This window comes from Rhinatrema bivittatum, chromosome 17 (genome assembly GCF_901001135.1).
Source record: "Rhinatrema bivittatum chromosome 17, aRhiBiv1.1, whole genome shotgun sequence".
Taxonomy (NCBI): domain Eukaryota; kingdom Metazoa; phylum Chordata; class Amphibia; order Gymnophiona; family Rhinatrematidae; genus Rhinatrema; species Rhinatrema bivittatum.
In genome coordinates this window covers 61,244,945-61,268,068 of record NC_042631.1, presented here as the reverse complement: position 1 = coordinate 61,268,068, position 23,124 = coordinate 61,244,945, and the positions used below count along the sequence as shown (strand labels likewise).

Genomic DNA, 23,124 nt, shown 5'->3' with positions numbered 1-23,124 from the left:
ACTTGCAGCAGTTTGTCACCAACCTTCGCCAAGCCTTTGACGAACCAGCCCGCCAGGTCTCAACCATCTCAGATTTGCTACAGCTTCGCCAAGGATCCCTTTCCCTGGTGGACTATGCAATGGACTTTAGAACTCTCGCTCAGGAAGTAGGTTGGCAGGACGATAGCCTTAAAGCCATCTTCTTGGAAGGTCTGTCAGGGCACATCAAGGATGAGATTGCCGCCCGGGATCTCCCGGAAGATCTTAATGCCCTCATTGATATGACTGCCCGCATCGATCGCTGCCTGCAACAGCGAGCACGAGAGTTATGCACGACAAAGCACAGCCCTGCCCGCAGTTCCTCACTACCGCTGCCTCCACCCAGACCTGCCCGTCCTGATGTTTCTGCCTCTGAACCCCTGCAGTTGGGACGTGCCCCGCTTTCCCCTGAGGAGAGACATCGCCGCTGCTCGAGGGGCTTGTGCCTTTACTGTGGTCAGAAAGGCCACTTCTTGGCATGCTGCCAGGAGCATGCGGAAAACTCCAGAACCTAGGAGGTCGGGAGGAGCTCCTCCTAGGTTGTGCCACAGCTCCTCAGAGTATGATACCCATCACCTTGGAATGTCCCGGAGGGTCTTTGGAAACCCTCGCCTTCCTGGATTCCAGACCCGGAGGTAATTTTATCCAGCAAGACTTGGTCTTTCAACTGCAGATTCCTATGCAGAAACGAGAGGTTCTGCTTTGAATTACCTCCATTCAGGGAACGCTCCTTCCAGGTCGCATATTGACTTCCATGGCTCCCATCACAGTCCGCACCAGGGCGATCCACTCGGAGGAGATAGCCTTCCTGATTCTCGAAAAGGCTGTCCACCCCGTGGTGCTGGGGCTGCCACGGCTCCAGAAGCACTCGCCTGTGATCCAGTGGGATACTCTGCAAATCACTAAGTGGAGTCCCTATTGCCTCTCTCACTGTATGAAGGTTCCCAAGCTTCCAGCACTCGTGCTTTTGCACTCCGCCCTTGGTCCTCCAGCTCCATACGAGGACTTTACCAATGTCTTCTCGAAGACTAAAGCAGAAATCCTTCCGCAACACCACCCATATGACTGTGCTATTGACTTGTTGCCCGGAACTATGCCACCTCAGGGTAGGGTGTACCCCTTGTCCCTGCCCGAGACACGGGCCATGTCCAAATACATCACTGAGAATTTGGCGAAAGGATTCATTCGCCCATCAAAGTCGCCCGCTGGGGCAGGATTCTTTTTTGTCAGCAAGAAAGATGGCTCCCTGAGGCCCTGTATCGACTACCGAGGGCTCAACGCGATTACGAAATGGGACCGCTACCCTCTCCCATTGATCCCAGAGCTACTTGATCGGCTCCACGGTGCAAGAGTCTTTACTAAGTTGGATCTACGTGGGGCCTACAACTTAGTTAGAATCCATCCCGGAAACGAATGGAAGACCGCGTACAATACCCAGGATGGGCATTACAAATACCTCGTAATGCCCTTTGGCCTTTGTAACACCCCAGCAGTCTTCCAGCACTTGATGAACGAGGTGCTACGGGATTTACTCAATAGCTGTGTGATCGTCTACCTTGACGACGTCCTGATCTACTCTCGTGACCTGCCTACGCACCGCCAGCATGTTCTCCAGGTGCTCCAAATACTCAGAGAGCACAGCTTATATGGTAAGCTTGAGAAATGTAGCTTTGAAAAAACTTCATTGCCGTTCCTGGGGTATATTGTTTCGGCTGACAGCTTCCAGATGGATCCGGAGAAAGTCACTGCAATTAGGAACTGGCCACGGCCGAGAGGCCTCAAGGCGTTACAATGTTTCCTTGGCTTTGCTAACTTTTACCGGCATTTCATCCCCAACTATTCCCGCATAGTGGCTCCTCTGACTGCGCTCACCCGGAAGGGAGCCAATGCGGTGGACTGGCCTGCCCAAGCCTGCCAAGCCTTTGAAGATCTGAAAAGATCCTTCCTACAAGACACATACCTCTGCTATCCTGATCCCAGTCGGCCGTTCGTGGTTGAGGTTGATGCCTTGAATGTAGCTGTTGGAGCAGTCTTGAGCCAGCACTCTGACACTGGACAGCTTCTCCCGTGTTCCTATTACTCAAGGAGGTTCTCCCTGCTGAGAGTAATTACGGGGTCGGCGACAAAGAACTGCTCGCCGTGAAACTCGCCCTGGAAAAATGGAGGCAGTGGTTGGAAGGAGCCAATCACCTCTTCACCATTTACAAGGATCATAAGAATCTCTCTTTCCTATGCCAAGCCCAGCGTCTGAACCCGAGACAAGCCTGGTGGTCTTTGTTCTTTGACCAGTTTAACTTCACTCTGCGATATCGCCCTGGCTCAAAAAATGTGCGAGCAGATGCCCTGTCACAGTCCACCAAGGTTGAAGAGACTCCTGAGACACCTCAGTACATCTTAGATCCTAGGAAGGTGTGTCTCACCGCCACCTCCGTGTGTGTCTTCCATAGAAAAGACCATAGTCCCACGCCGCTCTCGAAGGGCCGTGCTGGCATGAGCTCACGAATCCCTCACTGGGGGGCATGCGGGCCGTACTAGACCTCCTCAACCGGTACTATTGGTGGCCAACGGTACGACAAGATGTTCGTCTCTTTGTCGACTCCTGCCCCACCTGTGCATTGCAGAAACCACTTGGCGGGAAACCTAGAGGATTGTTACACCCTTTGCCTATCCCAGTGGAGCCCTGGATGCACATCTCCACTGACTTTGTGGTGGATCTCCCAGCATCAGACGGGAACACAGTCATCTGGGTTGTAGTGGACCGGTTCTCCAAAATGGCACATTTTGTTCCTCTGTCGAAATTGCCTTCAGCGCCTGACTTGGCTAATTTTTTTGTTCAACATGTGTTCCGACTTCATGGTCTTCCCCAGGACATCGTATCAGACCGGGGACCACAATTCACCGCCTGCTACTGGAAGGCATTATGTAAACGCTTCCAGGTCCAGTTCAGTCTCTCTTCAGCCTTCAATCCTCAGAGTAACGGGCAGACCAAATGTATGAACCGGACTCTGAAGACCTTCCTGCGTTCCTTTGTAAACGAAAGACAAGACGATTGGGCCAAACTACTCCCATGGGCGGAATTTTCATACAACAATCATACACACTCTGCTACAGGAAGTTCTCCCTTCTTAGCTGTCTATGGGAAACAACTTTGGCCGCCCTTGCCCTCGCCTGAACCCAGTGCACTGCCAGCAGTGCAACTCTCTGCCCACCAGCTACTTGCCCTCTGGATGTCTATCCAAAAGAAAATGCAAAGAGCAGCCTACGCTGCCAAAAAATGGGCAGACAGCCACCGTCAGCCAGCACCAGTCTACCTCCCAGGGGACCGTGTTTGGCTGAGTACAAAGAATCTACAACTTCGGATTCCTTCCCGCAGACTCGCCCCCTGATTCTGCGGACCATTCCGTGTTGCCGAACGCGTAGGAACTGTTTCCTATCGCTTGTGCTTACCCTCCTCTATGCATGTGCACAATGTCTTCCATGTGTCGCTTTTGAAGCCTCTCATCCTCTCCAGGTACCATCCCCGAGCTCCCGAATCTGCAGATCCTTCCGTGCCAGGAGATACCACCTACCAAGTTCGAGAGGTTCTAGATGTCACATTTCATCAACGCCGCTGGGAGTACCTCATCGCCTGGGAAGGTTATGAATCTGAGGACAACACATGGGAGCCAGCCCGCAACATCTTTGATAAGGACTTACTGAAAGCCTTATTTTATTTATGTATTTATTTATTTATTTATTTATTTAATTAAAGGTTTTTTTACATACCACAGCACGTTCCAAACATCACCTCGGTTTACAATGAATAATAATTTAGCAACAGGCTTTACAATCAATTTAGAAAGAACAAGCATATATCAATGAGGTCAAAGAACAAAGCAATAGATCAACATATTGTACAATTGAATCCCGCCTAATCTCCTGGGAGAAACTATGTATAATTACAAATTATATATAATTAGGTACAATAGGTACAAATAATAATAATAATATACAAACTATGTATAATTAGGTACATTCAAGCAAATACAGTTCGAGGTTAAAGGATTGGGATGTATTTGGTTAGGGTAAGGAGTGTATGAAAGTACATTATGTATTCAAGTGATTTTTACCAGAAAGGGGAGACCTTAGAATTAACATGTATGAAGGAGAGGGGAAGGAGAGGACGGCTGTTTGAGGAGTAGGAGGTCATTATGTATATGCTTGTCTGAAGAGCCAGGTTTTTAGGTTTTGTTTGAATTTCTTTTGACAGGGCTCCAGGCGTAGGTCTGTGGGCATTTTATTCCAAAAGTTGGTTCCTGCTATGGTGAAAGATCGTTCTCTCATTGACATATGCTTGATATGTTTGAGCGTGGGAGTCTTGAATTTGGCTTGGTGCATTGTTCTTGTAGGTTTATTGGATTTGTGGAATGTAAAATGGTCAGAGAACCATTGCATTTCTTGGTTGTAGATGGATTTGTGTATGAGGGTCAGGACTTTGTATGTAATCCTAGATGCTACTGGTAGCCAGTGAAGGTATTGGAGTACCGGTGTAATGTGATCATGGCGATGTGCGTTGGTGAGTATTCGGGCGGCTGCGTTTTATAGCATCTGTAAGGGTTGTAGCGAATTTTTTGGCAGTCCAAGCAGGATAGAATTACAGTAGTCCAGTTTTGACAATATTGTAGCTTGTAGAACTGTTTGGAAGTCGTGCGGGTGTAGTAGAGATCTGATTCTTTTTAGAGTATGGAGTTTAAAGAAGCCGTTTTTAACAGTGGCCGCAATGAACAGAGGCTGCGGACCTGCTGTATGGCGAGAGGGCCAGCTTGTGGATAATTGGTGGGGTTCAGGGGGATGTTGCTTTGTGGGGAGATGATGAGAAGCTCTGTTTTGCTGGTATTTATTGCTAGAAAATTTTCGGTGAGTAGATTCTTTATTTCTGCAAGGGCAGTATCCCAGTTTTTCAGAGCATTGGGTAGCGAGTCCTTTATGGGGATGAGGATCTGCACATCATCTGCGTATATGAAGTGCGGGAATCCGAGTTTCATCAAGAGTCGACATAGGGGGATAAGGTAGATATTAAACAGTGTTGATGAGAGAGAGGATCCTTGAGGTACTCCTTGTTGCAGTTTTCTAGGTTTGGATTCGTGGTGGCCAATTTTAACACTGTATTTTCTCTCATTAAGATAGGATTGGAGCCAGCATAGGGCAGAGCCAGAGATTCCAATTTGAGATAGGCGAGTGATAAGGGTATAGTGATTGACAGTGTCAAATGCAGATGATATGTTAAGCAGCGCAAGAATGTAAGAGTGACCCGTGTCTAGTGTTTTTAGTATTAATTCTGAAAGAGATAGGAGCAGAGTTTCGGTACTATGGTTCTTGCGGAATCCATACTGGGATGGAAGTAGTATTTGATGTTCATTTAGAAATTCTGTGAGTTGCTTGTTTATGATTTTCTCCATTATTTTGGACAGAAAAGGAAGGTTCAAAACTGGGCGATAGTTAGATGGTTCAGTAGGGTCCAAGTCCACTTTTTTGAGGGTCGGTTTTATTATGGCATGCTTGAGTTGAGTGGGTACCAGTCCAGAAGTGATAGATTTGTTGAGAATCTTGGAAATGGGTTTGGCAATCCTTGCTGGAGAAGAAAGGAGTGTTTTAGTGGGTATGATATAAAAGGGGTGCATTGCTGGTTTAATCTTTTTGAGGATAGCTTCTATTTCTAGAGGAGTACTGGTTTCAAATTTTGTAAGGGTGGCAGTGTGTGGTATGGTTGTATTTGGGTTGTTTATGTGTGCGTTGTGAGTGGGTGTAGTGATGTGTATGTTGGCAGTAGGTGAATTGACAGGAAGGGGGGAGGTGGTAAAGCGTGCCATGAGTTTATCTATTTTGTCATGAAAGTAAGAAGCTAGTTTTTCACATTTGTTTTCGTCCTCATTATCTGAGTTAACGTTTGTTGGCGGCGTAATAATGCTAGATACATATTGGAAGAGAGCACGTGGGTTGAATTGGTATTGATGAATCCTTGATGCGTAATAGTCTTTCTTGGCTTTGTCTGTATTTTTACAGTATTCATGTAGAAGAGAGAGTAACTTTAAAAGTAGCACTGGGGCTTGGTTTCTACGCCATTTCTTTTCCACTTTACGGAGTTCCGTTTTCATAATTCTCAGATCGGGGGTGTACCACGGTCTTTTGTCTTTCTTCTCCGTGTTGATTTCTTTCGAGATTAGTGGGCACAGTTTATTTGCAATATTGCTGGTGATTTGTTGCCAGGAGGAACAAGCTGCGTTGGCATCAGTGAGTTCTAACTTATTGAGGTCTTCTGATAGTAAGTCCATAATGTCTTCAGATTTGCAGTGTTTATGGAACGTTATAGTTTTCTTATTGTGGTGAGGCGTGTGGGGGGTGCATTTTATCGTGCAGGAAGTGTCAATCTGGTAGTGGTCTGACCAGGGAATGGGGGTGCATTGTGGAGAGCCAGTTTGGATAAGTGAATTCGTAAAAATGACATCAAGAGTGTGTCCAGCTTTGTGTGTGGGGCTCGATACTGTTTGTCTAAATCCAAGTACGTTTAGGGAGGCCAGGGTGGCTTCACTGGCTGGTGAAAGTGGGGAGCGGTCAAAGTGTAGATTTAAGTCACCTAGGATGATAGTGGGGATATTAATGTCGATGTATTTGGAAATGTATTCAGTTAGTGGTGAGGGGTTGTTTTCTAAAACGCCAGGGGGGGGGGGCATAGATTAGGCAGATTTGTAGTTCCTTGGACTTAAAGAGCCCAATCTCAAGCCTGTGAGGAGGAAAGATGGATTGCAGAGCAAGATTGTATTTCTTTTTCGCTGCAAGGAGGAGTCCACCTCCTTTCTTTTTACCTCTAGGACTGGAGAAAATGTTGTATTCTTCAGTAGGTAGTTGGTTTATTATAGCGGTGTCTGAGTTCTTTAGCCAGGTCTCTTGCCATCCATCAGGACCATCCAGGTAAACCCGGGCCTGCTAAGAGGGGGCATAAGAGGGGAGGTACTGTTGCGGTCCCAGTTGCAGCAGCCGCGACTAGGCCCTTACCTCCTTGGTCCCGGCCCGTCTCCGAGGGTCTGCTGCCTGTTTCGCGGCATCCCAGCTGGGGGGACGCTGCCGAGAAGCCCTGCCTGGATGCCTTCTCCTTAGGCGCACGCACTCAAGCCGCGCTCATGAAGGCCATTTCCCGCCACTGAAGGCTCCGCCCTATCCGTGATGTCAGATGCCACGGCCTATGTAAGGCCACCGCGGAGCCCAGGACTTTGCCTTGCAATGGGGTTCCCTGCAGTTCTCTGTTGCGCCGTGCCCCGGAGTGTGCTATTGTGTTAGCAACTCCGTTCCTGCCTGAGACTTGTTTCACTCCGTGCCCAAGTCTTGCTTCTGTCTGGCTTGCTTGCAGTAGCCAGTCCTGCTTCATCTCCTGCTGGTTCCAGTAGCCAGTCCTGCTTCAGCTCCTGTCTGGTTCCAGTAGCCAGTCCTGCTTCAGCTCCTGTCTGGTTCCATTAGCCAGTTCTGCTTCAGCTCCTGTCTGGTTCCAGTAGCCAGTCCTGCTTCAGTTACTGCCTGCCCGCTCCAGCTCCAGCTTCCGTGTTCTCCTAAGTCCCAGCGGCCGGGCTCCTACGGGCTCCTCCCGGGGGAGTACCGGCTTCCAGGGTGAATCACCTAAGTCCCAGTGGTTGGGCTCCTACGGGCTCCTCCCAGGGGAGTACCGGCTTCCAGGGTGAAGCTCACACCCAGCTCCTGCCTGGTATCTGCCTCCCGACCTGTCACTCACTAGAGACTATAGTACACCTCTCCCCAGTCTCTCACAGGTTGGCCCAAGGGTCCACTAAACAGCTCATTCACAACTGTCTCCCTCCTTGATGCGAATCAGATTGTAGGCCCCTCAGAGATCCAACTTGGTGAAGACTCTCGCACCTTGCAGACGATCGAAGAGCTCGGAGATGAGGGGCAAGGGGTACCGGTCTTTGACCGTTATTGCATTCAGGTCCCGGTAGTCGATGCAAGGGTGAAGGGTTCCGTCCTTCTTCCCAAAGAAGAATAATCCAGCCCCTACTGGGGACGTTGACTTGCGAATGAAGCCCCTTTCCAGATTCTCTTTGATGAACTGAGTCATGGATTGCGTCTCCACAGGCAAAAGGGCATAGGTGTACCTCCGAGGAGGCTCAGTGCCAGGGAGGAGGTTGATGGCGCAGTTGAATGGCCGGTGAGGCGGAAGTATCTCGGCCTTTTGCTTGGAGAAGACATCCTCGTACGAGGCATAGGAGGCCGGCAGGCCCTGAAGACTGGTGAGGGCAGTGGAGCATGAGACTGGAGTCACCTGTTGGAGGCAATTGTCATGACAATTCGGCCCCCAGTGGGATAATTTCAATGTTTTCCAGTCGAACTGGGGACCGTGTTCCTGAAGCCAGGGCAGACCCAGGACGACAGGGTGTATGGAATGCTCCAAGATATGGAAGGGCAACCGCTCACGATGAAGGAGTCCAACCCTCAACTGGACGGGTTCCGTGATGTATGTCACACGTCCCGGGAGGGGTTTACCTTGGATCAATGAGATGACCAATGGAGCTGGAACACGGACTTGTGGAATCTTCAAGTGCTTCACCACTCTTCATGATGAAATTGCCACTGGCACCGTCCGCAGATGTTAACGCCACTGGTAGGGTTAGTGGAGGTGCAAGTGAGGTTAGGCCCAGGAAGAAACCTCCTTCAGGTCCTAGGCCCGGGAGTTTCCCTGCCGCGCTGGGCATGTGGCGATTTGATGGCGTGCCGCGCCCCAGTAAAAACAGAGTCCTTCTCGGATTTGCCACCGGCGCTCTTGTGTGGAAAGTCTCCCATGACTCAATTGCATGGGCTCTTCAGCCGATGTTCGGGAGGCTCCCGATTCATCCTTGGGAGAAAGCGAGCGTCGAGGGCATCTCGAAGGGGTTGAGGCTTTTGTGGTGGTCTGGGCCTCTTGATAGTGTTCCTGAAGGCGCCTATCGATACGCCCTGCCAGTTCGATAAGGGCGTTCAAGGACCTAGGTAGTTCCCGGCCGCGAGCTCATCCTTGATTCGGGGGCTAAGCCCTTGAAGGAAGATGGTACGTAGACAATCGGGGCCCCAGCTGAGCTCCGAAGAAAGGGTCCGGAAATCAATGCCGAATTCGGCCAATGTCCTTCAACCTTGGCGTAGTTGAAGCAGTTTGGGCCCGGCGGAAACCTCCTGCGTGGGATCACCGAAGCTCATCCGGAAGAGCTCCCAGAACTCTCTCAAATTGCTCAGAACGGGGTCATCCCAATCCCACAGGGGGGAAGTCCACTCTAGGGCCTTCCCTTTGAGGAGAGAGGGAATGAAGGTGGTCTTGGTAGCGTCATCAAGAAAAAGGGCCGACTGCAGGTGGAAGTGCATGTTGCACTGGTTAATGAAACCCCTGCAGGCCCGAGGTTCCCCAGAGAAATATGGCAGTGTTGGTAGGTGGATTAGAGAGTGACCCCCAGAAGCCACAGGCGAGGACGGCAGAGTGGGGTTCATGGGCCCTAATGCTTTGAAGCATTGGTTCAGGCCCTCCACTGCAGAGACAAGGGCATCCAGGGTCTTTTGCTGGTCCATCAAACGCTGGTCCATTCCAAGAATGGCCTGGCAGGCAGATGCCGCTGCCGGGTTCATGCACTTGGCAATCTGTTATGCTCAGGCTTGTGAACCCTTGGGCCGACGGGAGGATGGTATACCTTAGGAGGTGGATCCTTAGGTTCTCCCATTGGGTGGCGAGGCGTAACAGAAGATGTGACTGGCTGACCATCGGCACTGGAGTCTGAGGTGACCATGGAGGGAGAGGAAGAGTTGTGATGCCACTGGAAGCCCGGGCTGCTGGGACTTAGGTGGACCTTTGAGAGGTCAAGGAGTCATGAGGTCGGTGCAAGGGCTAACTGGAGCTTCACTCCTGGAAGCCCGCGGTCCCCCCAGGAGGAGCCCGTAGGGACCCGGACTGCTGGAACTTAGGTGGCCCTTGGAACGATGGTCCAGAAGAAGTCCAAAGTCAAGTGCCAGGGGGTTGTTGCTTACCAGTCCGAGGTCACACACCAAGGGATCGCCGCTTGCCAGTCCGAAGACACACACCAGGAATCACCGCTTGCCAGTCCAAAGTCACACACCAAGAATCACCACTTGCCAATCAGAAGTCAGGAACCAAGAATCACTGAGACGAGACAGGAACCAGGAAGCAAGGATCTGAAGCACAAGAAGACTCACCGAAGCAAGCAGAATCGAACAACGCTGGAAGCTGTTGCCAAGTCAAGGAATGAGCAGAGGAAGTCTCCTTATACACTTCCTCAGATATGGCTCAATGGAAACAGGTACAGGCAATTAAAGGGACGAGGTCCCTTTAAATCCTGTGAGGAGGCGCTTCCTCGTGTCTTAGAAGGCAGCAGCTATCTTGGATTCCTAGCCGCAGAGGAAGGTTGCCAGACGCCGCAAGGGAGGAGCAGGGACGGCTCCCAACCCGGCGGCCACCCTGGAGACCCGGGCCGACACGCGGGAACAATGGGCACCAGATTCCTGCGGCTTTACCCGATGCTGCCACGGCGGCCCGCTGACAGGGCTCAGGTAGGGGCCACGGAACACAACAGTATGCATCCTAGGGTACTGAAGGTACTAAAAAATGAAATTTCTGATCTATTAGTTAAAATTTGTAACATATCATTAAAATCATCCACTGTACCTGAAGACTGGAGGGTGGCCAATATAACCCCAATATTTAAAAAAGGATCCAGGGGCGATCCAGGTAACTATAGACCAGTGAGCCTGACTTCAGTGCCGGGAAAAATAGTGGAAACTATTATCAAGATCAAAATCGTAGAGCATATAGAAAGACATGGTTTAATGGAACACACTCAACATGGATTTACCCAGGGGAAGTCTTGCCTAACAAATCTGCTTCATTTTTTTGAAGGGGTTAATAAACATGTGGATAAAGGTGAACCGGTAGATGTAGTGTATAAGAAAATTACTACTTACCTGCTAATTTTCGTTCCTGTAGTACCATGGATCAGTCCAGACAGTGGGTTATGTCCCAGGTAAGTAATAATTTTCTTTTCCCTGTACGTACCTGGATCAGTCCAGACAGTGGGATGTACCCAAGCTTCCCTAAATCGGGTGGGGTCCTGCGAGGCCTGCTCGGAGAACCTGCTCACCAAAGTGTCCAGATACAGAGGAGGCGAGGTGCAGACGATAGTGTCTCGAGAACGTGTGTAACGATTTCCAGGTAGCTGCTCTACAAATTTCTTGGGAGGAGACCGAGCGAGTCTCCGCCCAGGAAGCCGCCTGAGAACGTGTAGAATGCGCCACAATGCCGGGCGGGGGAGTCCGCCCCGCCCCAATGTAGGAAGCGGCAATGCCGGCCTTCAGCCATCTGGCGATGGTCGCCTTCGAGGCCTGAGTCCCCTTCTTAGGACCGGACCAAAGTACGAAGAGATGGTCGGAGAGTCAAAACTCATTCGTGGCCTCCAGGTAGAGTCGCAGCGTGCGCTTGACATCCAAGAGTCGGAGAGACTTCGGCTCCGAAGCAGAGAATGACGGCAATTCCACCGTCTGGTTCACGTGGAATGCAGATACCACTTTCGGAAGAAAAGAGGGCACGGTGCGAAGCGAAACCCCAGAGTCTGTGAAACGGAGATAAGGCTCCCTACACGACAGAGCCTGCAGCTCCGAAATGCGGCGAGCGGAACATATGGCCACGAGAAAGACAGTCTTAAGAGTCATGTCTTTAATCGTTGCGCTACGCAGTGGCTCGAAAGGTGAACCTGACAGGGAGCGAAGCACAAGGTTGAGGCTCCAGGAGGGACAAGGGTCCCGTAACGGCGGCCGGATATGTTTGACGCCTTTGAGGAATCGGGCAACGTCCGGGGGCTGTAGAAGAGAGCCCTCATATCGCAGAAGGGACCCCAGGGCAGCGACCTGAACCCGGAGCTAATTGTAGGCGAGTCCCTTATCCACGCCCGCTTGCAGAAACTGAAGAACCTGAGGAACAGAGGCCCTCGTGGGTCTCGTGTGCTGGCTGGAACACCGCACCTCGAAGACCTTCCAGACTCGAACATAGGCCACTGAAGTCGACGTCTTCCGTGCCCGCAACAACGTCGTGACTACCTCCTCCGGGTAACCCCGGCGCCGGAGGTGACGCCGTTCAAAAGCCAGGCCGCAAGACAGAAGAGTTCTGCCTGATCGAAAAATACCGGTCCCTGACGGAGGAGACGGGGGAGGTGACCCAGTCTGATGGGTCTGTCGATCACCAGCTGTAGCAGATCCGCAAACCAAGGTCGTCTGGGCCACTCTGGGGCGATGAAGATCACAGGTCCCTGATGACTTTCTATTCTGCGAAGGGTTCTGCCCACCAGTGGCCACGGAGGGAAAACGTAGAGCAGAAGATGCGGTGGCCACGGGAGAACCAGGGCATCCACACCCTCCGTGCCGCGTTCTCTCCTGCGACTGAAGAAGCGTGGGACCTTGGTGTTTAGGGCGGACGCCATCAGGTCCAAGTGGGGGGTCCCCCACCAATGGATGAGGAGCTGCATCGCTTCGTCGGAGAGAGCCCACTCTCCGGGATCCAGGAGTTGACGACTTAGGAAGTCCACCTGGACGTTGTCCACCCTGGCGATGTGCGAGGCCACTAGACGGACAAGATGCCGCTCCACCCACTGCATTAGCATCGCCGCCTCCAGCGCGACCTGCGGGCTGTGGGTGCCGCCTTGTCGGTTGATGTAGGCTACTGTGGTGGCGTTGTCCGAAAGGATCCGGACCTCCCGATTCCGAAGGAGTGGCAGGAAACGTCGCAGAGCTAGTCGGACCGCTCTGATCTCCAGACGATTGATTGACCACTTCAACTCCTCCGCTGACCACGTCCCCTGCGTGGTGCTGCGATCGCACACTGCTCCCCAGCCGGCCAGGCTGGCATCGGTGGTAACCACCACCCAATTTGGCACATCGAGGGACATCCCGCGTGCCAGATTCAACGGATCCAACCACCAGTCCAGGCTGTTCCTGGCCGGCTGCGGAAGCGGGAGCACCATCTGGTAGTCCTGCGATAGAGGCTTCCAATGGGAGAGTAGCGCCCGCTGTAATGGCCTGAGGTGTGCGAACGCCCAAGGGACCAGGTCGATGGTGGAACCCATCACTCCCAGGAGCTGTAGGTAGTCCCAGGAGGTGGGATCCTGTAATGCAGAGAATCGCTGTATGTGATCCCGCAAGGATTGAGCCTTGTCCTGGCGCAGAAAGACTTTGCCCAGGCGGGTGTCGAAAGTCGCCCCCAAGAAATCCAATTGCTGTGAGGGCACAAGAGAGCTCTTGGCGAAGTTCCCCACCCATCCCAGGGAACGCAGGAACTGTACCACCCTGGTCACCGCTGCACGTCCGAGGTTGTAGGATTTCGCCCGAATGAGCCAATCGTCCAGGTAGGGGTGGACCAGAATGCCCTCCTTCCGAAGGGCTGCAGCAACTACTACCATGATCTTGGTGAAGGTGCACGGCGCCGTCGCCAACCTGAAGGGGAACGCTGTGAACTGAAAATGCTGGTTCAGGATCTTGAAACGGAGGAGCCGGTGATAGTCCGGATGAATGGGAATATGTAGGTAGGCCTCCGTTAGGTCCAGGGAGGCGAGGAACTCCTCCCGATGCACCGCCGCGATCACGGACCGTAGTGTTTCCATGTGGAACCGAACCACTCGGAGGGATTTGTTGACTTCCTTGAGATCTAGGATGGGCCGGAAGGAGCCGTCCTTCTTTGGAACGACGAAGTAGATGGAATAGTGGCCCGAGCCCACCTCTCCGAAGGGCACGGGCGTAATGGCGCCGATCTCCCGAAGTCTGTCCAGCGTCAACTGCAATGCTCTTCTTTTGGGGGTCGAGCCACAGGGAGAGAAGATGAACCTTCCCTGCGGAGGGCGGACAAATTCCAATGCGTAGCCGTGTTTTATGGTATCCAGGACCCACTGGTCCGAGGTGATCCGTGCCCACTCCGCGTAGAAATACGCTAGCCGGCCCCCAATCCTGGGGACAGGGGAGTGGGCGAGCCTGGCATCATTGTGAAGACTTGGGAGAGGGGTTCCCGGGTCCGGAGGTAGTACGCGCTGGTCTGCGCCCGCGAAAGGAGCGCGACCAGGGCTGAGACCTGGGGGCGGATGGCCGGGAGGCCGTCTGTCTGTAGCCCCTGTAGCGCCGTTGTGCTCTGGCTCTGGTCCGAGAAGAGGAGAACGCTCTGGATGGTCGATACCTATCTTCCGGCAGCCGATGAACAGCGTTCTCTCCCAGGGACTTGATAATCTGGTCCAAATCCTCCCCAAAGAGAAACTTACCCCTGAAGGGAAGAGAGCCCAAACTCGACTTGGAGGACGTATCAGCCGCCCAGTTGTCACCGTGCTGCCACTACCGAAACCATGGCTCTTGCAAGGACCCGAAAAAGGTCGTACGAGGCGTCCGTCCCATACTCCACTGCGGCTTCCAGTCGATCCGCCTGGCGGCCTCATCGGCCGGCAGATCCTGAGACGTGAGGAGTTGTTGCACCCAAAGGAGACTAGCCCGTTGGACGAGCGAACTGCACATCACGGCCCGCATGCCCAGTGCAGAGACCTCGAAGACCCGCTTAAGGAAAACTTCCAACTTACGATCCTGTGTGTCCCGCAACGCCGCACCTCCCGTTACTGAGATAGTCGTCCTCTTCGTGACCGCCGACACTGCGGAGTCCACCTTTGGGACCTTGATGAGGTCCAGGAAATCTTCGGGGAGTGGATACAGCTTTCCCTGGTGAGAAGTTGTAAAAATGATTCATGAATGGGAAAAGCCCGGGCCCGCGGCCGAAGTGCCGCCAGCACTGGATCTCCCTTCTTTGAAGAAGTGACGACAGCGGGGGCTACTGGAGCAGGCGGGTCCGGTGGCGGGTCCAGATCTAATTCCTGAATGATCTGCGGGATGAGGTCGTCCAGCTCTTCCCTCTGAAAGAGGCGTAGGGTAGGCGGGTCATCCCCCTCCGGCGTGCCGTCCCCCTGTCGACCGTCCGGGGGGTCAGGTCCATGTCCCGCTGGCCCCGGCACCGTCCCCCCCTGCCGCTGGCGCGGGTCGGACCCGGGTAGGCAGGTGGGAGGCCCCCGCTCCCGGAGGGTCGGGGGGGGGGGCCGGCATCGAGGGCGACATCCATGGAATCTTGGGAGGGGGGTGGGGTTCCACCGGCGCTTCCAACCCCTGCAGATAAGCAGTATGCATGAGCAGGATAAACTCCGGAGAGAACCCCGGCCTGCCCAGAGGCGCATCGAGGGGCGGCGAGCTTCCTGTTCCCTGGCTCTGGGTGCCCTGTTCCTGCGCCAGAATCGGGGGAGCACCCCCGCTTGAAGAACCCTCCAGGGATCCGTCCTCCCTCGTGGCCTGCGCCTCAGGGCGCTCAGTATGTAAAATGGCCGCCGTTCCCGCCAAAAATGGCGGAGTGGCCGGCCCGCGCCGCCCGGGCAAAAATGAAAAATCATTAAGAGACTGTGAGGGACCTTCCCCCCCGGGAAGGCATTGCGCACATATGCCCTCCCGAGAAATCCGGGACCCCGGGTCGCCGCAGGCCGCACAGCGTGACGGCCGCGGCATCGGGATCGCTGCAGGGAGCAGGAAAAACGGTGCCAAAAAGAGAAAAAGCCTCGGGGGGGGGGGGGCCACGCGCAAGAGAGCGCCGCTGCGGGGGGGCCCGGTCGGCCCGCCTGCCCGCTGTCCGAAATCAGAAGGGGTGCCCCAGGGGGGCCTTCCCGGCCACACGACCCGCCCCAGACGTCCTTCACTACACACCGCAGCAGCCCCCGAGGAGCTGCAAAATGGCCGCGGGTGAGAGAGAAACCACGAAGAGGCCGGCACCACCGGCTTTCGCGGACACCGGGGCTGTGCTGTGAAAGAAAAAAGTACAATACAGAAAAACAACTTACCCCCGATTCCAAACGAAAAAGATACAGCCCAGACGCCAGAGAAAGGACAGAGAAGATAAGCCACTCCCCAAAAATTGAGAGGACCCTGACCTTACTTCTTTTTTTTTTTTTTTTTTAACTTAATACAAACTTGATCCACAAGAAAAAAAACAAGCAAACAGCAACAAGCCAAATAATCAAACAAGAAAATGAGAGAGAAAGGATTAGAGGGGAAGCCTGATTCCCCTACTCGCATCTGCTAGAGTCAGAAGATACTGAACTCCTGCAGAGGGGGTAGTGGTATATATGGATACGCCCCCTCAAAGCTTGTGCTGACTCCATCTGCTGGATTGGGGACATAACCCACTGTCTGGACTGATCCAGGTACGTACAGGGAATTGGATTTTCAGAAGGCGTTTGACAAAGTCCCTCATGAGAGACTTCTACAAAAACTAAAAAGTCATGGGATAGGAGGCGATGTACTTTTGTGGATTACAAACTGGTTAAAAGACAGGAAACAGAGAGTAGGATTAAATGGTCAATTTTCTCAGTGGAAAAGGGTAAAAGGTGGAGTGCCTCAGGGATCTGTACTTGGACCGGTGCTTTTCAATATAAATGATCTGGAAAGGAATACGTCGAGTGAGGTTATCAAATTTGCGGATGATACAAAATTATTCAGAGTAGTTAAATCACAATCAGACTGTGATAAATTACAGGAGGACCTTGAAAGACTGGAAGATTGGGTATCTAAATGGCAGATGAAATTTAATGTGGACAAGTGCAAGGTGTTGCATATAGGGAAAAATAAACCTTGCTGTAGTTACATGATGTTAGGTTCCATATTAGGAGCTACCACCCAGGAAAACGTTCTAGGCATCATAGTGGATAATACTTTAAAACCTTTGGCTCAGTGTGCTGCAGCAGACAAAAAAGCAAACAGAATGTTAGGAATTATTAGGAAGGGAATGGTTAATAAAATGGAAAATGTCATAATGCCTCTATATCGCTCCATGGTGAGACCACACCTTGAATACTGTGTACAATTTTGGTCGCCGCATCTCAAAAAAGATAAGGTTGTGATGGAGAAGGTACAGAGAAGGGCGACCAAAATGATTAAGGGAATGGAACAACTCCCCTATGAGGAAAGGCTGAAGAGGTTAGGGCTGTTCAGCTTGGAGAAAAGATGGCTGAGGGGAGATATGATAGAGATCTTTAAGATCATGAGAGGTCTTGAACAAGTAGATGTGACTCGGTTATTTATACTTTCGAATAATAGAAGGACTAGGGGGCATTCCATGAAGTTAGCAAATAACACATTTAAGACTAATCGGAGAAAATTCTTTTTCATTCAATGCACAATAAAGCTCTGGAATTTGTTGCCAGAGGATGTTGTTAGTGCAGTTAGTGTAGCCGGGTTCAAAAAAGGTTTGGATAAGTTCTTGGAGGAGAAGTCCATTAATGGCTATTAATCAAGTTTACTTAGGGAATAGCCACTGCTATTAATTGCATCAGTAGCATGGGATCTTCTTTGTGTTTGGGTAATTGCCAGGTTCTTCTGGCCTGGTTTGGCCTTTCTTGGAAACAGAATGCTGGGCTTGATGGACCCTTGGTCTGACCCAGCATGGCAATTTCTTATGTTCTTATGTTCTTATGTAGATCTACAAAATCATGAAAGGACTTGAATGGGTAAATGAGAATTGTTATTTACTCTTTCAGATAATATAAAAACTAGGGGGCATTCCATGAAGTTAGCAAGTAGCATATGTAAAACAAATTATAGAACATTCTTTTTCACTCAATGCACAATTAAACTCTGGAATTCGTTGCCAGAGGATGTGGTTAAGGCAGTTGGTGTAGATGGGTTTAAAAAAGATTTGGATAAGTTTCTGGAGGAGAATTCTATAAACTTAAACTACTATTAATCAACAAGGAATAGCCATTGCTTGTTATCATTATTAGTGCATTGGGATCTATTTAATGTTTGGGTACTTGCCAGGTATTTATGATTTGTATTGGCCACTCCTGGAAACATGTTACTAGGCTTGATGGACCCTTGAACTGACCCAGTATGACATATCTTATGTCCTTATTTTTATAGTTACCTTTTCTAACTTAGCTCCTTCACTGTAATCAATAAGTCCTCCAGATATTAAAACATTCAGAGTTTCTGTGGCATTATTCAGCACAGTTCGGATTGCCTGACTGGTTTTCATTGAAATCACTATCTCTGGATGATCCCGCTGCAATAAGCCTAAAAGGAAAAGAAAACCATTATACATTATTAGCCCAATCAACTTAGAAACTAAAATGCCCTGAACTACACACACTTTTTTTTTTTTAATTATTTATTTCTCAATTTTCAACTGAATATAACAGACAAAAAGGTATATACTGAGATATAATCATACATTATAACAACCAAATATTATGTTCCTCAATATTTGCCCTTACAATCAGTATTTGCAATACATTCAAGAAAATAAGACATTGAATTGTTTAATGAGCGAGTTTAAGGGGAAATAGAGTTTTCACTCTCAATCTAAGAAATCATAGCAACAGCTTATACTAATTGCTCTCACACATTAACTGCTATTTATGGGGTGTGAGTCGATGAAAGTCTGCAACGCATCAACTTCATAGAAGAGATATTTTTTCTCATCATACCATATTTCACATTTACATGGATAGTGAAGATAATATTTTCCACCTCTTAACAAAATATCACTTTTTAATTTTAGAAATTCTCTTCGTCTTATTTGTGTAACTCTTGATAGGTTGGGATAAATCCAAACCTGTTGGCCATAGTATTTCTATTACGTAAAAATAAACGTAGTACTGTATCCCTTTCTGGTGGATAAATGAAAGAGACAAACAGGGTTTCTCTTTCCAATATCTCTGTCTCCACTGACATTTCTAGAATTTCTGACAAATTCATGGATTGCTCCAGTTGCTTGTCTCTTTTTAATTTTTTATTTGGAATATAATAGATTTTTGCCAAGGCAGGTATAGCCTGCTCTGGCATCTTCAATATTTTCATTAAATATTCCTTAAACATTTCTTTAGGGGTTATGGCTTTTTGAAAAGGAAAATTCAATATTCTTAGATTTAAGTATCTAAGATTGTTTTCCATATATTCAAATCTTTTTTCATTCAAAATCTCTGATTTAACTAAATACTTTTGAATATTTTCCACTTTATACAATCATGTTTCCTGTTTTTCCATTTTAATATTATTAGATGTAATCACCTTTTCCACTTCAATAACCTTTTGTTGACTATCAATGTGAATTGTTGTTAGTTTAATTATAGCAGCTTCAAGAGACTTAATAGCAGCCCAGATAGCATCCATGGTAATTTCAGACGCACTAGAAGGTATAATCAAGTCTATTGCTGACTTATCCCCCTCACTCCCCCTTGCAGTAATGCCTTTCAACCTTTCTCCCAAGTTAATAATGTCACTTGACACAAATGCCAACGATTCATCATTTCCTTTAGATGGTATTGGTGGAGAAGGGATATTGGGAGCCCCGGGGCTCAATGAGATGGCTTCAGCCGAGGAGACTGACTCTCGCTCCAAGTCTATCACCCCAATGGCCCTGTCCTCTGGGCTTATTCCTGTTGCTGGCACAAAAAAAGAAGAAATCTGCGGTTGTGTAAGGCTCGATATGGGAGACGAGGCAATCACTTCCCTTATGCGGGCCTTCCGCTTAGTATGAGGCATGACAGTATTAGAATCCTTGTCCCATTCTTAGTGTCACATTTCCAAACATCAATGTCTTATATGGAGGTCAAGAGAGAGAGAACTAACTCACTCTTAAATTACGCTTTCAATCCTTAAAAAGGGAAAAGGCAGACCGTCGTAGGAGTGACCGGTTTTAAAGCTCACCGGTCCCACCCCCAAGTGACGTCAGCGGCAGCAGGAAACAGATGGCAGCAGGCTCCCTGCTTCTGAGAAGCCCCACGAAGAAATGTAGAGGTAATGTTCTGTCAGGGCAAGAGTCTCACCCGTCTATTTCTCCCTCTGCTCGGGCCTCCTTACACACACTTGTTTGTATGGAGGCAATTCAAGATATTTGGAATTCAATAAGACCTTTGACATGTTCTGCATAGGCGACATAAATAAACTGAGCACCCTTGGTATGAGCCCTAAAGTGACTGATTGGGTTAGAAACTGAGTGGGAGGCGTTGAAGGGTAGTGGAAAATGAAGTTCACTTCAAGGAGAGTTATTACTAGTGCCACTTTGGACAAGTTCTTTTCAACATTTTCTTAAATGATATTGCAGAAGGGCTATCTGAAAAGATTTAACTTTTTGCAGATATTACCAGAATCTACAACAGGTGGTTTGAAGAGTCAGCCTGGGAAGATATGAAGTGATTTAAACTGTGTCCGGGCTATGAGAATTTGGCTATCAGGGATATCCCAGACAGGAAGTGCATACATGGAAGGGTACCTGAAGCATGCTTGTGGAGCCTAGGGGGTTGCACAGGAGCCAAGAGAAAAGTGTGGACCAGGAGCACTGGAATTGAAAAGAAGCACAGGAAAACTCTTTTTGTGAAATTTTTAATTGGATCAGATATCAGGAGATTGAGTCCCTGAGCTAAAGGGTGACTTGGACTCTGTATGATATCTTGAGTAGCTTGATGTCACAATGATCTTAGGGTGCATTGGGCTTATCTGATATGGAGATGTGACACAGATGTTATGTGTTACTAAAATAACATTGGCTGCCAATTACATTACATTGCAAATTTAAATGTTTCATTTTGGCTTTCAAGGTATCGAAAGGTGTTTGTCCACCTCATCTTAACGTCTCTTTAAATGGTATAGTAGTAACTGCGGGCTGAGAGTGAAACTGAGATACCAACTTCTTCTATAAAGGCCTGCTGTAATGTTTTGGCTGATCATGAGGAGACCTGCGACCAACCACACTTACCCCCAGCGCTGCCATTCCCTGAAATGCTCCCAGAATCCCCCATGGTGAAGATACTACCATACTGCTTTGATTGTGCCACACCCTTCCATAGGCACATGCTTCTCCCCCTTATCTAGGGCCCATGGCGAGAAAGACCTGCCAGGCGTCCTCTGATGATGTCTGAATTTAAACCCCAGCTGGACTCCTAATCCTTGCCAGCAACAGGTCGCCTGCCTAGCCTATAGTGCATGTTGCTGTAAAGTCTTTTCTGTCTTGGATGCTGAATTGTAGAATACTATTTCAAATGAGCTTCGTGTTATTACTGATTATATGATGTTTCAAAAGACACTGAAAACCTATTTGTTCTCTGAAGCTTTTTTTTTTTTTTTTTTGTTGTGAAAAGAGTTTATTCATGAAAATAATGGTACACAAAGCAACAGCAATTTGACATTAGGTGACAAAACACAACAGCGCACCATACAACATAAAGAGAAACTTCCTGAGTATATACAATAATCAAAAATGTCCATCAACATGAATGATAGAAAGTAAAACTCCTTCCAACCAATTTCCAATTTCCAATCATTTACTCTATTCCAGTCACCCATCCCCCCCCCCCCCCCCCCCCCCTAGCTTCTTAAAATCCTTGATGACAATGTGGTAAAGTAGCAATTGAGATTCGGTACCAGAAATTCCTCCACTACGAGAAGGAAGAAATAATGGCAGAATGAAAGGGAATGACCTATAATATGCAGTAATATGCAGTAATAATAAAGGTACCGTACTAAAGGTGCAGTGGTTAGGGAACATCAATACGTACATAGTATAGGGTACAGCATAGAGAACAGCATGAGCCAAGGGGCATTCCAGTACAATGAACAACGAACAACGAACAAGGGGCAAAGGCAATCAGACAGTCACAAAACAGTCACATAACAGTCTATTGATAACCAAAGGGACAGTCTGATATCATTCCGTGAATCCCGCAATATACCCAGCAGTAAACCTGGTTCTAGTCCCCCTCCAGTGGCAGACTAGGTGTGTCCCTTTGATCCCTGTCACCAGCCATATGATAATTAAGAAAGGGATTCCACGTGTCAATAAGCAGTTTTCGTTTGCCTGCCGAGACATGTTTAACAGTAAGTCGTTCAAGCCCCGCCAAATGAGACATTTTATTTAACCAGTGCTGAAGGCTAGGTGCTTCAGTAGAGAGCCAGCCCGCCAATATTATTTGTTGTGCCAGTAATGCTGCCAGTCGCAAGAAGCGGAACATGGCTGCAGATAGCTGTAGTGGGGAGTCATTCACCGACCCAAAAAGCCAGAACCGTGGATTATCTGGCATCTCTGCCTTATAAACCCGAGAACAAACGGCGCCAATATCGTGCCACAAGGTCTGTACTTTAGAGCAGGACCAGAAACTATGAAAGTAGTCACATGACTCGGCATCACATTTTAGGCATTGGGAAGTAGGGCAAAGCCGCATCTGCTGAGCCTTAGACCTAGTGTAATAAAATTGCCATAAAAATTTAAATTGTAACTCCCTGAGATTGGAATTTTCAGAAATCTTAGGTATATTTTCTAAGTAGACTTTCACATCACCTGGGGTTATACCAAGCGCAGGGCAAGTATCCCATTTTTGGGTTATGACCCCTAACAATGGGGAACGTGTACCTTGCTCCAGTGCCTTCACCAGAAGAGAACATTTAGGTTTCCCTCGAGAAGGGCCAAGAAACAGAGTCTCCAGAAACCGATAGGCAGAAGGAGAACTGTCTTGCAACCTTTTAGAGGTAACGTAATGTCTAACTTGCATATAATAAAACAGATCCACATTCAACAATTGGTACTTGTCCTGTAATTCTTGAAACGTATATAGGCGTCGTTGCGACCAGAATATTAATTGCCCTATAAATTTAACCCCTGCCGCCTCCCACCTCCGGAAGGCCAGACTTGACAGCCCCGGTGGGAACATAGGATTGCCACATAATGGCACCATGGCCGACTCAATACCCGCTGCGTGTTTGTAAGCCTGCAAAGAAGACCAGGCACTTCTGCCTGCCTGCAGGATAGTAAAGTGTCTGACATAGGCAGGGATAGCGGTGAACGGTATTTGTATGAGTGCCGATAACTCCAGACCCTGAAACCAAGCCAACAAGTGGTGGCGGGACGAGTGAAAAGAAGTACTTCCAAACCAGTCCTTAAAATGACGTAGCATACAAACTAGATTATATTTTTTAAGATCTGGGCACGCCATACCGCCCTGGAGTCTTGGTTCCTGCAACCAGCGTAGGGCCACCCTCGCTTTA

The 23,124-nt window shown here is 49.3% G+C and overlaps 1 protein-coding gene across 2 annotated transcripts in view; it reads right to left on the bottom strand.

Annotated features, from left to right (window-relative positions):
• LOC115079481 (sodium/hydrogen exchanger 10-like) overlaps positions 1-18,152 on the bottom strand; it is a 1,086,723-nt gene extending 1,068,571 nt beyond the window's left edge. For both annotated transcript variants that reach the window (XM_029583104.1, XM_029583105.1), the window contains exon 1: positions 18,011-18,152. In XM_029583104.1, coding sequence (XP_029438964.1) covers positions 18,011-18,121 — 111 coding nt within the window. In that variant the 5' untranslated portion in view covers positions 18,122-18,152. The remainder of the gene's footprint in view (positions 1-18,010) is intronic.
• Positions 18,153-23,124: the final 4,972 nt, after the last annotated feature.